Source organism: Haemorhous mexicanus, chromosome 4 (assembly GCF_027477595.1).
Source record: "Haemorhous mexicanus isolate bHaeMex1 chromosome 4, bHaeMex1.pri, whole genome shotgun sequence".
In the NCBI taxonomy this organism is placed as follows: Eukaryota; Metazoa; Chordata; class Aves; order Passeriformes; family Fringillidae; genus Haemorhous; species Haemorhous mexicanus.
In genome coordinates, this window is record NC_082344.1 from 57,571,962 (window position 1) to 57,587,228 (window position 15,267).

At 42.5% G+C, this 15,267-nt stretch overlaps 1 protein-coding gene across 2 annotated transcripts in view; it reads right to left on the reverse strand.

The window, feature by feature from the left end:
• Window positions 1-15,052, reverse strand: part of PCDH7 (protocadherin 7) — a 263,158-nt gene extending 248,106 nt beyond the window's left edge. For both annotated transcript variants that reach the window (XM_059845038.1, XM_059845039.1), the window contains exon 1: window positions 10,268-15,052. In XM_059845038.1, coding sequence (XP_059701021.1) covers window positions 10,268-13,438 — 3,171 coding nt within the window. In that variant the 5' untranslated portion in view covers window positions 13,439-15,052. The remainder of the gene's footprint in view (window positions 1-10,267) is intronic.
• Window positions 15,053-15,267: the final 215 nt, after the last annotated feature.

Sequence of the window (15,267 nt, forward strand, 5' to 3'; positions counted from 1 at the left end):
AAGAAAAAGGATAAATTACATAAGCATCCAGTGATCTCTGCAAAACACAGGATGGAAAATGCAGAGCCATTTTGTAAACATATGCACAAGTTTCCTTTACTGCTAAACTAAAGCTGTCTTGTGTATTTCTTTTTTTAATTCTTGTACAAAGGAACAGAAAAACACCACAAGTAGCAACTATTTTAGTAGTATACCTATCATTTCTACCAATGAACCTGGTGAATTTCAAGAGAATTAACTACTGTGGTGCACCAAGCCCTGGTGCATTCCTGTCTGCCCAAGGGTCTGCCAGTTACTGAACCTATTGGGTGAACCCACCCACTGCACAAACCCATATGCTGCAAAACACCTACTGTGCCTCGGTGGTAATTCTGTCTATGAACTACTACTCACATCTGCACTGTAGTTGGTTCAGATATGTCATACCCTCCTCTTTCATATGCATCTAGTAACAAATTGAGCAAAATACATGACCCAGACTTTGTGTTGCAATTCCTTGGAAAATCACTCATATTTTAAAGACTCTATGAAAACAGGTACTGCTCTGTTTCCCCCTGCTGTCACTTTTACTCATCAGAATTGACACCTGCTCTAGAAATAGCGGAATTTTACTCATATTCAGAAAAATTCCATTAAAATAAAACTCAATTGATTGGAATTTTCCTGAATATGATTAAAATTAAGGCCCTTATATTGCAGGAAGAAAAGTATAACATTCAGCATATAGTCAGAGGAGTCGTCTGAGTGAATTTTCTAAATTCACTCAAGTGTGACAGATCTTACCCAAGATCTGGGCTGAGGTTCAGAGGCTGAGCGCCTAGTGCCCTGTTAAGTAGATATTTCTAGTTTCCAATGCAATTATTCCCTCCATATAAAAACTCACAACATTACTAGAAAATTCAACAAATATTTCTCTTTCATGTAAATCAATTACTGTCCTTTTGTAAACTTGTACTGCAATTGGAATATAATTACATGCTCACTGAAAATAGCACTTTTCTAATCCAGCAGAATGATAGATATCCTCTCTCACTATCACACAAGGCACATGTTATGTCATTATCACCAATTTGGAATACATGGATGGAGATAAGGAAACTGATTAACTATTTCATTGCTCAAATTTTAAGACAATGTAACCTCACTTAGAGCAAGTGTGACATGATGAGATCAGATGTATGTTAAAACCAGCAAGACTGTAAAAGTTGTGAATAGCAAAAGTGTAAAATAGGGGCTTAAAATATCACTGTGAAAATATTAGGAGCAGATGAACTAATGCTTTAGTTTCTGTTGGTTTATTATCTGTATTTCCACTCTTGTCTTTTGCCTTTACTTTTCTGGCACAACACTGAATTCAGAAACATAATTCTACCCCAGATTGTATCCCTTTAAATGCATTGTCCTGATGAAGGGTCTTTTTTTTTACTCAAGACTGCAAACTACAGAAGTATTTTCTCTTGTACAATATAGTGCTTTAAATAGGACTTGCAATAAACCAAGCAGATTTTCCTAAGCAAATGGCCAGATTTCATCCGTAGCAAAGTTTTGCATTATGAAGTTGATATGATAGTTTTAGGCCAAGCCTTTCTTGTAAATATGCCTACAAGAGGTAACACACAGCTCCATGAACAAACATCATCACCTGTCTGGGGACCCAAAAAGGTAGCCTAAAATATGTATTCTTGCTGAACCATTAGTTTAAGCAAGAATGTATTCAATACTAAAATCTTACTTTTTTTGAAGTGTCATAAAAGCCACATCCTTTCCTTTTAGAAAGACAATTTTACATTTGGATGTAATACATGATGAAAACCTACTCTGTTAATTTGCAAATTATACTTATATACATGCTGATAACTTAAATGCAGGGGATTAACATCCAAACCGATAAATTGGTTTTCTCTATCTATATTTTATTCTAATATGAAGGATTTTCTGAATATTACAACACCTGACACAGTTTACTGCAGTTAATACTAGCTAAATTTGATTGACTTTAGAGGCATTACCTGTTGTTTCACCTGAGATAAACATCAACCTGAGAGGTCTGACAATGAATGAAAATTCACTTAATTGCTTATATGTAATCAGGAGTCTGCACATGCAGATTCTGTTCTATTAATTGGCATGTGTATGGTACACACATTTGAAAATTGTGATGAATGTTCATGGGAAAAATAATTTTCAGCCCTGCCAAAGAGCACCTCATGCACAGAGTGCTTAATTTTATTAGAAATATTGTTCCTTTAAGTAAGCCAAAGGATTTAGTGATTGGTTTTTCATTTGTCCTTGAGCTGCAGCTACAGAAGAGACTCGCAGAAGACACACAGGTCTTGTGTCATACCCCCTGTGTGTGCAGCTCTGTGCAGACAGCACAGGAACTTTCAGCTACCTAAGCTGACATCAGGATGCTCACCCTTAGAGAGCTGAGCCATAACCAGAATGCCATGACTGTCTCCATAACTTCCTTTAGTTCATTTTCTGGCACAACACTGAATTCAGAAACATAATTCTACCCCAGATTGTATCCCTTTAAATGCATTGTCCTGATGAAGGGTCTTTTTTTTTACTCAAGGATAAGTCTCTGTGTTAAAGTAATTCTGACTCTCAAGATTTGGTATCTAAAGGAAGTAGGGGCTACTTTTCATAATTTACACTGCTCCAGGGCTGAAGAGACCTTGACATTTATACATGGATAGACAGAATAAATTACAGCACCCCCTCCTATTTCTCTTTGAGAAGTGCTACAATAGACAAAACATTTGACACAAAACACACAATACATTTCCTGGCCACACCACCAGTCAAGAATCTAATTTGAATGGAGTTTATGGCAGATTCTTCACAATAATCACATGATCATTGAAAAAAATTCAGGAATTTTTATGCTGTCAGGTGGAAATTTTTTTTACTTACAAGGTGCTACCATAGAGGAATTTCTTTAGACATGACTGCAAGGTAATATCTGAATCTTTGGCAGGTGGAATCGGTATTTCTGTATTCTGGTTCTATCTATGAGCAATTTTCAGCATCAGCTAATACCAACTTTCTGTACCCAGCCTTAAAAAACTAACTTTACATTATCCATAATTATCTGTAGATAATCAAAGACATTATATCAAACACTGATAAATACCAATTTTATTGCTTCCTAATACTGCAAGAATGTGACTTGCAAGTAGCATTCATTTCATTCAGTTACAAACTCAGATATTGGAACATTAAATGTGTAGCAAAATCTCATTTGACAGAAAAATGTTTGCCTTTAAAAAATATACTCCCTCTTATTAGTAGTTAATAAGGTAAATTAGGTTTTGAAAGACAAAGATAATGGTTTTCTTCGACTTCTAACATTTGTGCTGTTCATGATCCACTCTGAGTAACACTGATCTTTTGGGGCTATGCTACACCATTTTACAAACTAATGATTTCAAAACAGCTTTTTGCCTAAATGAGAGGAATTATTTTTTTACTGGTATAAACAATAAAAAAGTTACATCACTTTTACCTACCTTACAGTTTTAAATGGGGCCAGAACATTGTTTTTGTTCAAACTTCTAAACCCAAAATTTACTCTAAAGTTTTTCTATATTCTCCTTTCACAAAAAGTTATAATAAATGGTTCCTCAACACTGCTTGTATGTGCTATATATACAGCTAATCCCTTGGGGTTTTAATACCTCCAAAAGCTGTTCTTAATTTTAATTTTAGATATCCTGTCAGTGAAAATGGCCACATAAGAGTGAGCAAATGACTCATGCTAAGGACATCTCCACAGAGTTTGACAACTTCAGCGTGTATCACTGATACAATTCAGGAAATTGACTAACTCATACTTCAGTATAATCACATTTTGAAATTTTGATTTGTGTTCATGGCCTGCTCTCAGTTAAATATTTTTAGAGGAAATTGCATTAAAATAAGAAATTAAAAAGTTTAAAATCTCTTATGGATTATTCTGGTCTTATTCCATTCTGATTCTGGTCACCCATTGCAGAAGCCCCACTAATCTTAGTTACTCCAGCATTACTGTGATATTTTGTCATCCATAACAACAAAATACAAGTGACCTTGGGAAGTCTGTTTCCTGAAATATATGGAAAACAGTAAATTAATTCTAGCTTGAAATATACCTTTATGCATGTCTCGATTTTCTTTTACAAACTTAATTAAAAATTAATATAATGCAAATTTATAGGCAAAAAATAACAATAATTTAAAAGATTTTTTTGATCCTTGATTGTAGCTGTTGGTCTATTTTTGTCATTTCAATTATTGATTTAAATGAATGTATAGTACATGCAACAAAAGTCTAAAATCTGATAACAGAAAACAAATTTACTCTTCCAGGAAAGTAAAATCAGGGAAGAAAAATAGAAAAATACCATATTCTCAGCACAAGCTGAAATAAAACCACCTAAAAAGCTAATTTTTTTTTAAAAATTGAGATATGTAGAACATAAATTACATGGAACATATTTCATGTAATGTGGCCTAAGACTGAAAAAAGTATATTTTGCAGCTTTAACAATTTCTTAATGTCTGTTGGAAGCAGACTTGCTTAGAAAATCTTCCTGTTAAATACTGTACTGGAGTGCTCATATGCTTCTATCAATATTCCCTAAATATATAGCCAAAATTATGTTAATCTTGTTAAGATTAGTAATTAAGTACTAAAATGTTTTGCAATTATAGTGAAGAGTTCAGAGTGCTTGTCAAGGATTTAGTTGACTTATAATGCTAACTACCTCTGAAGTTTGTTGATTTTCTTTTATATTTTAATGCAAAACCAAATTGATTAGTTTTATATGTCAAAGTAGCCTAGCATATTACTAAGTACATAAACCTTCTTAAACTTTTGAAAGAAAATACTTAAAGGAAAATGAGTCTGAAGCTGCAGAGATGAAACAAAGCTGTACTGGTGGTTAAGCTAGCAACTATCCCAAATACTAGAAAACCAGATAACTAAACAAAAACTTGGAAAAAAAAAAAAGAGAGAGAGAAAGAGGAAGAAACACACTCAGAAACATGAAGACTGACAGCAATAGTAAAGCTGCTAACCATGGTTATAACCCAAGTTCTCTATGTATAATGCCAGAGAGCTGTCTGAGTTGATAAATCAGATTCTACCCTTTCAAAGATGTTTCTTGCTACCCCTTGCCTATAATAGTACAGTTCTTTACTTATTCAGAGCATGTATCTTCCTTTACTCAGATCCTGTCCCTTTTGGCTCTGTACATCTCCTGGGAGTGCAGAATGATTCAGTGGTAACTTAGTCATTTGTGCACTGTACAAGATGATTTTACTGGAGAGGAAAAAAATAAAAGCTGCACTTATCAGTGGAACACTTTCTGTTAAATAAAGATAATTAATGCATCAATGATACATCCATTTCATGTTTAATTAGCCCCTCTCTCTTCATAATTTGCTACTGAAGGTGAAATGTGGGTCACTTTTAAAAACTAATTGTAAAATATTTAACATAATGCAAAATGAGAACAGAAAATTGAAAATACTTCTGTACACTTTTCACTAAACAGTATGAAAGTTCAATGTATGAAAAAAGTCACCAATGTAAATGTTTCTACTCAATAACAATGTTCTCTTTCTTTTTTTTTGACATGGCAGTTAGTGCCACAATGACATTGTTATTTTTATGATTATTATACTGTAGTGTATTTGCTTAGCTTAAAGTTGTGAAAAAAAGTATTCTTTAGAGGTGTTTGGGAATATAAAAAATAGCCTTTGAGATAAGCCTCTCTGTGTATGTGTGTGTCTGTACATACACAAGAGGAAAGATGATACCTTCCTGTATGGTTAAACTGATTGCCTCATCAGTGGATGAATTTGGGGTCCTATTAGGGCAGCTGGGTATATGTACATGTTTATGAGGAAATTGATCCATTTAGTTTATAGACTGACATACATGATAACCAGCTAGTCAAAATGCTTCTGCAATATTGCAGCAGACTGATTAATGTTTGAAATTTTAATTAATAAATTACCTGCCTACTGAACAAGGATTTTTTTTTTTTTCAGAAATTAATTTGTATGTATTTCACTTTCAGGAAAGTAAGACTTTACAGCAAATGCATATAATTTTGATTAGAGTGTGAGCACACTGGTTTGATAAATATTTTTCTTCATGAAACAGTACATTTTCAATGAGAAAAGGCATTGGGATTTTTCATAAAGAATTACAGAATTAGCTAAGAAGCCAATATCTGAAGTACAGAAATAATTCTGCACAGGAATTCCTTTCCTGTTTCTATAAGTTCCACTTATAGTGACCAATATCTTTTAAAAAAATAACAAGCAAAAAACCCTCAGCATTATAACTGAAGTGTTTTAAAGAGCCAATAATCATTTCTGAGTAAAGCAAGTAAAAAAGAAACCAAGATAAGATGATGGTCAAGAAATATAAACATATAAAGAATGTTTAAAAGGCTTGTTCTTCAAAGAGTGGTTGGTTACATGTGGATTCATGATTAAAATTTTCACTGAAATAAAACTGCTTATATGACACTATTTTGCACTGTGAGACAAAGAGGTGAAGTATACAATACAAAACTATATCTGTAACTAAATTATAAAATAAACAAGTATTTACAATTAAAATTCATTATGAGATCTAAGATTAAGTATGTAGCTCTCCAAGCTGTTAAGTGATTCCCCTTAGGCACTGAGCTTTCATTATCTTTGGCTGTCTTTGCTGGAAATCCCAGTATCCAGGCTCCTCACAGGCAATGTGCAGCACCTGGAGGTTTCAAATTTTAAATCTGTGATCCAGAAAAACACTTACTTAAATTCATCCCCATTCAGTAAAACACTTCTGTACAGCTTTAACTTTTGGCAAGTGATTAAGACCTGTGGAAAGGTAAGTGTTTTAAACATTTGTAGTGCTTTACTAAAAGGGAGAGAATTGATAAGTGAGAGGATAAAAGAATATTTCAGAGTAATATCATGCTAAGTAAGACAAGGATAAGAGTTAAACTTGTTAGAGATCTCCTAAAAATAGTGACTGTGAAATGTCAAATGTCTACTGAATACAGAATTTTGTTTTAAACTTTATATAAAAGACATGATGTCAGGAGGAGGAGAGTTACTAATTGTTTGCAGTTTTCTCAATTTTCTCTTACACAGTCTTGTATCAAACATGATGTATTTTGAGACTCATATAAGAATTCAATTCAATACCTTAGAAATTAAGTATCATATCATGGGAATGAAAACAACCTGTGTTCCCTGGGGTACACCAGTCGGTCACGTAAGTAGAGACTTTATTTCCTGACTGCTGTATTGTAGTTATAGGAAAGTATCAGTTACCAATTCTAATTACACTAATGGGTAATTAGCATCACTCTCATCTCCAGTAACTTAGAGCAGGTATGTTCTGCTGCGTCCACTTATTTGTTCTAAAATTTTATATGCTGTCAAATGTCCCTTAGAACAAAGGGAACTGACAATAAGTAAATAAAGGCAGTCTTAGAGATTTCAAGTCTCCCTACCACAGTCGTACCATTATGCTACTGGTTCTGTTGCACAAGTGCAGCAGATCTATGAAACAATCTGACATACACCCCATCAGAACCCTTTATCTGCATCTGTTTCACATTTCTCTCTAAACAATTGGGCTCAACAAGAGCTCCAAGTGGTTTGGGTGTTAAAAATCCTCAGGTGTTTTTCCTGCTAAACTGAGAAATACTACACTGCCAATGTTTGAGATGTGAAAAGTGTACATTTTGTTTATTGTTTATGCAAGTAAGTCTTAATTTCCTCAGTACTATGTAAAATGAGCAAAAGTATACAAATGTCACTCAGCAGCAAGCTGGCAAGTACACACAGGAAATTGGAAACAGAGGGTTTGTGACTGATAGACTCTCCCATAAAGTCTGTTGTTTAACACTACCTTTACTGTTTTCTTGGACAATTTCCAACTTCTGTGCATGCTTTACAAGTGTGAAAATACTCTCTACATATTTAAAAATAAATAGATAAGACATTAGAATACTGGCTATAAACTACTTCAGTAAGTGAACATTCATAACAAGCTAAATATTTAACACAAGAGAACTATCAACACTGAGAAACTGGTTTGCAGCAAACAACTTACGTAATGGAGCAATTCAAGGTGCACTACTTCATAAAAGTGCAATAAAGCCATTTTCTTATACTAACTTTTCTCATATATTTTATATCCAAAGAAATTCTTGGAATATATTGAGGAATTCAAAATATATTACTGTATTATAATCTTAAACAAGTTTGAGGTTTTTTATCAAGCAAAACAGAAATTTGTAACGTGTATTCCTTTACCTTTCCTACTCTTAGAATGCAAATCATTATTTTAAACTGAAATTAAACTACACTTTAACAGATTATAAACCATATGTTTAGATGAATTGCAGTATCAAGAAAGAAGTGATATCTGATTAGCATATATTCCACTGCTACTTTTATTCCAGTGTTTGCTGAAATGGCATCATCTACTCTGTGTTTAATAAGCCTTAGAAGATGAAAGATAAAGAACTTAGTAATTTGTATTTTATACAGACTATTCTCAAACTGAAATTGTGATGTTCTCTCTAGGACACCACTAATGAAATGTGCCACACAGAAACTACTGTGTCAAACGTTCTATAGGTCTGTATCACTTGCATAGCCACATATACAAAAGCACTGGTGGATATTACAATCACACTGTTTTGGTTACCTGAAAGACTGGAGGGGGTGGTTTACACAATTGAGTTTTACGCTACTATATTTTAAGTATTTCTGAGCAGAATGCAAATACTGGCAACACTCGTAAAACTTCAGTTTTAGTAAACTAGCAAACATTTCAGAGTATAAAAAAGTGTCCTTGTGTACCATATTTGCATGTTAATAAGTGGGAAAGAAAGCACTTTTGTCAAACTAGTCAGAATTTCCCTGTTCCAGACTTGGATGTGTAGTTACATGAATCAGCATTCATTTGCCTCTAGCTTCCTGTGTAACATGCATTGTAGTTGAGAAAACGTTCAGGTTGTTATCTTATACGTACAATCACCCAAAAAGTACTCCCCCAAAAAAGAGAGATCTCTGTTTAGGGTACACAAGCGTCTTATAAAACAAACGGAAGCTTTCACTTAGAAACTTGATTCCCTTCTGTACCATCCCTATCTTATTTCAAGGACTGTAAAGACTGCCCCTACCATCACCAGTTTTAGGCTATCGGAGCTTCACTGAACCGAGCCCTAGCAATACAGTCGAGACCAGAGCCAGCCACTCGTGGTACCCCTGAAGGCACATTTCGCTCCGAGAGGTCTCACGACTACAAACAGAGCTATGCAGCAGCTGGGCGAGCAAATGAGGGCCTCTCAGAGAGAATGAAATTTCATGAGATAGGCAAGAGGGGCATTAAAAAAAAAAAAAAAAAAGCAATGAGAACATAACATACTGAGGTGCGATTCTAAACTAACGCCTCTGTGTATTCAGAGCAACTGCTGCAATGAGTGCAAATCTCTGTGTCGTAAATTAGAGCACAGATAGGCTGTGTAGATTATTTAAGCCTTTTGGTCCTAATGAAAGACCCAGTAATTACAGCCATTAACGCTTCAGCGATGCGGCTGCAAATCCACTCTCACCCACAGCTTTAGGAAGCGTTAGGCCGGCAGCAACCCCCTTTCCCCGAAACAACTGGCTGCCGAGGCGAAACTTTCCTCCTCAGCCGGAGCTGACACATCCCTAAGGCTGGGAAAGCATCTCGGTGGGGGAAGCGCCAGGACAGACTGATGGAGGCGGGGCCGGGGAACAGGAGGGGGATGGCGGCTCCGTCTGGTGGGGGGTCCTGATCTCCCCTCGATCCCCCAAAACCGCCGGGCTTGGCCTGCGGGCTCGCGGCTGATAAAGGCATCTCAGGCTGCCTTACAGTTCGCTGTCGGGACTGGCGACAGACCCCCCAGCCTCCGCGCCTGCGGCGGGTCAGCGCCGGCTGCATGGACGGGCTGCTTGGCTGCCGGATCTGATAAACGGAGGCAATGATAAAAATTATAGTAATAGCAATAAAGATGTCTGACCGTCCTTCCTTCGTGCTGTGTGTTGGTCTGAGCACCTGACTGCCTGCCTGGAGGGAGGGGGGCGGGGGCAGCAGACTGAACGGGTCACTGAACCTTGGCGGGGTGTGTGCCTGTGCCAGTGTGGGAGGCGGGGGGGCGGGCATCCCGGCTCCCTCGCCCGCTCTGTGTGCGTGTGTCTGCGTGTTGGGGCCCGCGGGGCGCAGCGCTCTTACCTGCTTGCTGTACTTGCTGCTGGCCTGGCAGCTGTACTCGGAGCAATGGTCCGAGCCGATGGAGATGTTGTCGCCAGCGCCCACGAAGGTGTTTGCTGGGGGCAGGTCCTGCACGGCCTGGTGCTTTTTGCCAGCAGTGGGGGACTGTGGGTGCAGCTGGACCGTGGGCAGCGGTGAGCTCGACTTGTAGTGCCTGGCCAGGTCAGGGCTGCCTGGGCCACCATTGACCGAGCGATATCGGCCCATGCCAGGGCTGTCCGAGAGCTTCTCGTTCACGCTGTCGTAGCGCTGCCCATTGGGCTTGGAAGCCTCAACAGTAACAATGCTGCTGTAGAGGGGCTGCTTGCTCTTCTTGCCTTTCTTGTCCTTCTTGGGCTTCTTGGCCTTGTCATGCTGCTGGGGGGTGAAGAAATCCTCATGGTCCTTCTTGCCGGCCTCGTAGCCATGCTTGCCCTTGGATCGGCAGTAGCGGGCCATGACCACCACGAGGATAAGAAGGATGACGGTCATGATGCCAGCCACCACACCAATGACTATGCTAAGCCTCTGCTTGCTCAGCTCATAGCTGGGATCACCAGCAATGTCCTGGGCCAGTGGGGTGTGAAGGCTGCGAGCCACCTGGCTCTCCACCACAGTGGCATTGGACAGGCTCTCATTGACAAAGACATGGAGCAGGGCAGTGGTGGACTGGGGGGGCTGCCCACTGTCATTCACCTGCACAACCAGGCGGTGCAGGCCATAGTGCTTGGGGGCCAACTTGCCCACCAGTGACACCACACCACTGGCTGGGTCTATTTCAAAGAGTTTGAAGGGATTGCCCCCAACAATGCTGTAGTTGAGGTCAGCGTTGAGACCTGTGTCAGCATCAGTGGCAACCACTGTGGCCACCACGGTGCGCATGTTGCTGGAGGGTGGCAGCACAGTGTAGGAGCTGTTGCTGGGGAAGGTGACAGTGGGTGCATTGTCGTTCTCATCCATCACAAAGAGAGACACAGTGGCTGTGGCAGACCGTGGTGGCTCACCTCCATCCACTGCCTTCACCTTAAAGGTGTAGCTGGTCTGCTGCTCACGGTCAAAAGAGACAGTGGAGAAAATGGTTCCGGTGTCATTCTCGATAGAGAAGATGCCAGCTGCCTGTTCATGGTCTCCAGGCTGAATGGAGAGGCTGAGCTCAGCGTTGCGGCCCTTGTCAAAGTCCATCACAGTCACCATGCCCACGGGGCTGTTGGGCTGCAGGTTTTCTTTCACATAGAAGGTGAACACATCCTGCATGAAGCGTGGCTCATTGTCGTTGCGGTCTGACACTCGCACCACCACTGTGGTGGAGCCCTGCAGCGATGGCACCCCCTTGTCCCGGGCCGTCACCTGAAATTCATAGGTGTCCCGTTGCTCACGGTCCAGCACTGCCTGCACCGACACATCCCCAGAGTCAGGGTCAATGCTGAAGATGTTGCTCGGTGCCTCTGAGGAGAGGGGCGAGGCCTCCAAGGAATAGGTGATCTCAGCATTCTTGCCACTGTCCGCATCTGTGGCAACCACTGTGGCCACCCTCTCACCAGGCAAGTTGTTCTCTGGAAAGGAGACCTCCAGCACAGCCTGGCTGAACATGGGAGGGTTGTCATTAGTGTCCCCGACCCGCACCAGCAAGGAGTTGTTGCTGGACAAGCTGGGGCTGCCTGAGTCCACAGCCACAATCACTACGTTGTAGTCACGGACAGCTTCATAATCCAGAGGGGCCGAGGTGTGGAGGAAATACTTGCGCTTATTCTGTGGCTCCCCTTCACCCTCACTGGCCGGTTTGAGCTGAAAGGGCACATCGCCCACCACGGTGCAGGTCACCACACCATTTTCACCTTGGTCCCTGTCTGACACCTGCACCAAGGCAATGGGGGTGTCCACCAGCACATCCTCGGCCACGCTTGCCACCCCGTCCCGGAGAGGGATGCGCCCGATTTTCCGGATGTCGATGGTAGGCACATTGTCATTTTCATCCCGGATGTTCAGCACGACAGTGGCCTTGTCTGTCTTGGGGGGCTGGCCCCGGTCTCGGGCCATGACAGTGAAACGAAGCTGGTTCACCTCCTCCCGGTCGATGCGGTGCAAGACGCTGAGCCAGCCCGAGGTCTCGTCCAGCCGCAGTAGGCGCCTGACGGACTCAGTGGCCGCCCCGAAGACATATTCGATCTGCCCATTCACTCCCACGTCCAGGTCGGTGGCACGCAGCTGCAGGATCGGGGTCCCAGGGCTGCTGTTCTCCGCCAGGTCCGCCTCATAGACGCTCTTCTCGAAGCGGGGGCTGTTGTCGTTCACGTCGGTGATCAGCACCCTCAGGATGGCCTGCGAGGACCGTGCAGGGTCGCCGCCGTCCCGCACGCGGAGGCTGAGCTCGTAGGAGTCCCGCTGCTCCCGGTCCAGCGCCCCCTTGACGATCAGCTGCGGCTGCTTCTCCCCGTCCAGGGTGTCGGCCACCTGCAGCTCGAAGACGCTGCTGCGGGCTGCCGCCTCCGCCTCCTGCCGCCGCTTGCTGCCGCCGGGGAAGGGGGCGCTCTCGGGGGCCGCCGCAGCCGAGCCGCCCCCGCCGCCGCGCCGGCCGCCGTCCCCGCCGGGCTCCTGCAGCAGCTCGTAGCGCTCGATGCCGTTGCGGCCGAAGTCCCTGTCGGTGGCGGTGGGGAGCAGGTAGAGGGTCCCCACGGGCCGGTTCTCCTCCACGGTGAGCGTGAGAACGGGGGAAGGGAAGGTGGGGGTGTTGTCGTTGATGTCCAGGATGATGACCCGGCCCTCGAAGAGGTCCACCCAGCTCTGCGAGGGGCCGATGACCGACACCTCGAAGTCCAAGAAGCACTCGTTCTCGTCGAAGATCATCTGGCACTGCGGCAGCTTTTCGCGGTCGATGCGCCGCTCTGTGGTGCTCAGCTCCCCGGTCATGTTATCGATCTTGAGATAGTCGGAGCCCGACTCCAGGCTGAATGTCACCTCTCCGGAGCCCGTCACGATCCCCAGGTCGGAAGCCACGTTGCCGATGCGGATGTCGGCGGGTCCCTCCTCGGCCAGCCGGTACTTCAGGAGCTGCTTAGCCGCTGCGAGGCTGACCCAGAGCGGCGGAGGCAGGAGGAGCAAGAAGCAGCAGCAGCAGCAATGCACAAAGCGAAGGAGGGTCCGCATCTTCCTCATCTTCCTCGTACCGAAACCCCCCGCCCTCCTCTCACTCCCACCTGGCCCCCAGTAAACTCCCCTGATAAGCCAACAGTGCGGCTGAGAGTCCAGGTGATCAATTATAAAATCCTTCTATTTCTGGAAACTTATTGTCTCATGACTGGTGCAATTGGTGGTCAAAACCCTGCTGCTGGCTCCTCTGCTGCTCTCCCTGCCTTCCAGTTCCGATATACTTACAGTTCACGGGACAGTGGATTTTGCTTTTTAAAGATTCATCTCAGTAGATAGGATGGGATTTTCCTCCTCCTCCCCCTTCTCCTCCTCCTCTCTGATTTTACTGTAATCACTTTGCAAGGTTTGCAATAAAAGCAGGAGCAGTGCTGTACGATTCGAAGCCCCCCAGGTCGTTGTCTTCAACACTAGAGTTAACTACAATTCACACACTCTCCCTCTTTTCTCTCTCTCTCTCTCTTTCTCTCTCTCTCTCTCCCTCTCAGCCGTTTACGACCAAGGCAATAGCTTTATTCTTCCCCCTCTCTGCACACACAGGGGAAAAAAATTATGATTTGCTTTATTCAAAGGGCTTGGGTCCGGGAAAACTCCAAATCCTCTTAGCAATGGGCAGTTCTTAAAAAAAAAAAAAAAAAAAAAAAAAAAAAGTTAAAAAAAATCCCAATAACGTCGGTTGCTGCACAGCTGATAGGAGAACCCCGAGTATTACAGTGCAGTCCACAGAATATCCCCTTTGGTTGGCAGAAAAGCACCCAAATCCATCTTCAGAGATCGCTTAAAATGTTCAGCTCTTTCTCCGGAGCGGATTTTTTTTAACAACTCTGCGCAAGGTCATTAGTCACAAAGCAACGATACAGAAACTGCAGAAGCCGTTTGCCCAGAATTTGCAAGGCTGGCGATAAGAACATAGACACACAACAGTCCCAAGTTTGTTTTTGCATCCGCAGTTTGTGTGTGTGCCTTACCTGCATTTGCACTGCATGTGTTAAAGCAATCTGGATCTGCAGCACTGAGAGCGATTCACAAATGAGATTGCAGTCTCTCTCTCTCTCTCTCTCTCTCTCTCTCTCTCTCCTCTTCCTTCCCGTCCCAATGCAGGTAACCAGATCTGAACTTGATCCTTTCAGTTCAAAGGTTAGCAACAAAACTATGTGTCCAAAGGCGATTATTGGTCTCTCGTAATTATACCCGGAGCGGAACAAGATGTAACTGGATCCCCCATGTGAATTAACACAGATTCTGAATTACATCCATATAAAGCGGAATGGCAAAGGGGAGGGGAAAAGAGCCGCGACGCGATTAAAAAAAAAAAAAAATACAGAGTTCTATTTGCAAATAAAATTGTATCAGTCAGTTGTTTCCTGTCATCTGCACCGCCACAGTGGGTGAAATCTGCAATTGTGTATTCCCTCCTGTGTCTTTCAGAGAAATGTGGATCAGACGCTTTCACGGCAGAGCGGCTTGTGCTTTAAAATGTTGAATGGCAATTGAGAAGCTTCCCACTCGTATGAAAAAAAAAAAAAAAAAAAAAAAAAAAAAAAAAAAAAAAAGAAGAAGCGGTAAACCGGCAAGTTTGCCCAAAGTGGAGGGAGCTGCTGAAGCCTCTCTCGGTAGCTCTTCCCTGACGCTGCAGCAGCAGAGCCGCCTGCGCTACATACACACAGAAAGAGAGGGAGAGAGAGAAAGAGGGAGAGCAGAGAGAGAGAGAGAGAGAGCGAGAGAGAGAGGGAGGGCGGGAGGGAGGGAGGGAGGAGGAGGAGGGAGGACGAGTCAAGCGCTGCACTCCAGAAAGCTCAGTCTTACCCTATCTCTGCTGCTAGTGCTGCAAGTGGGAT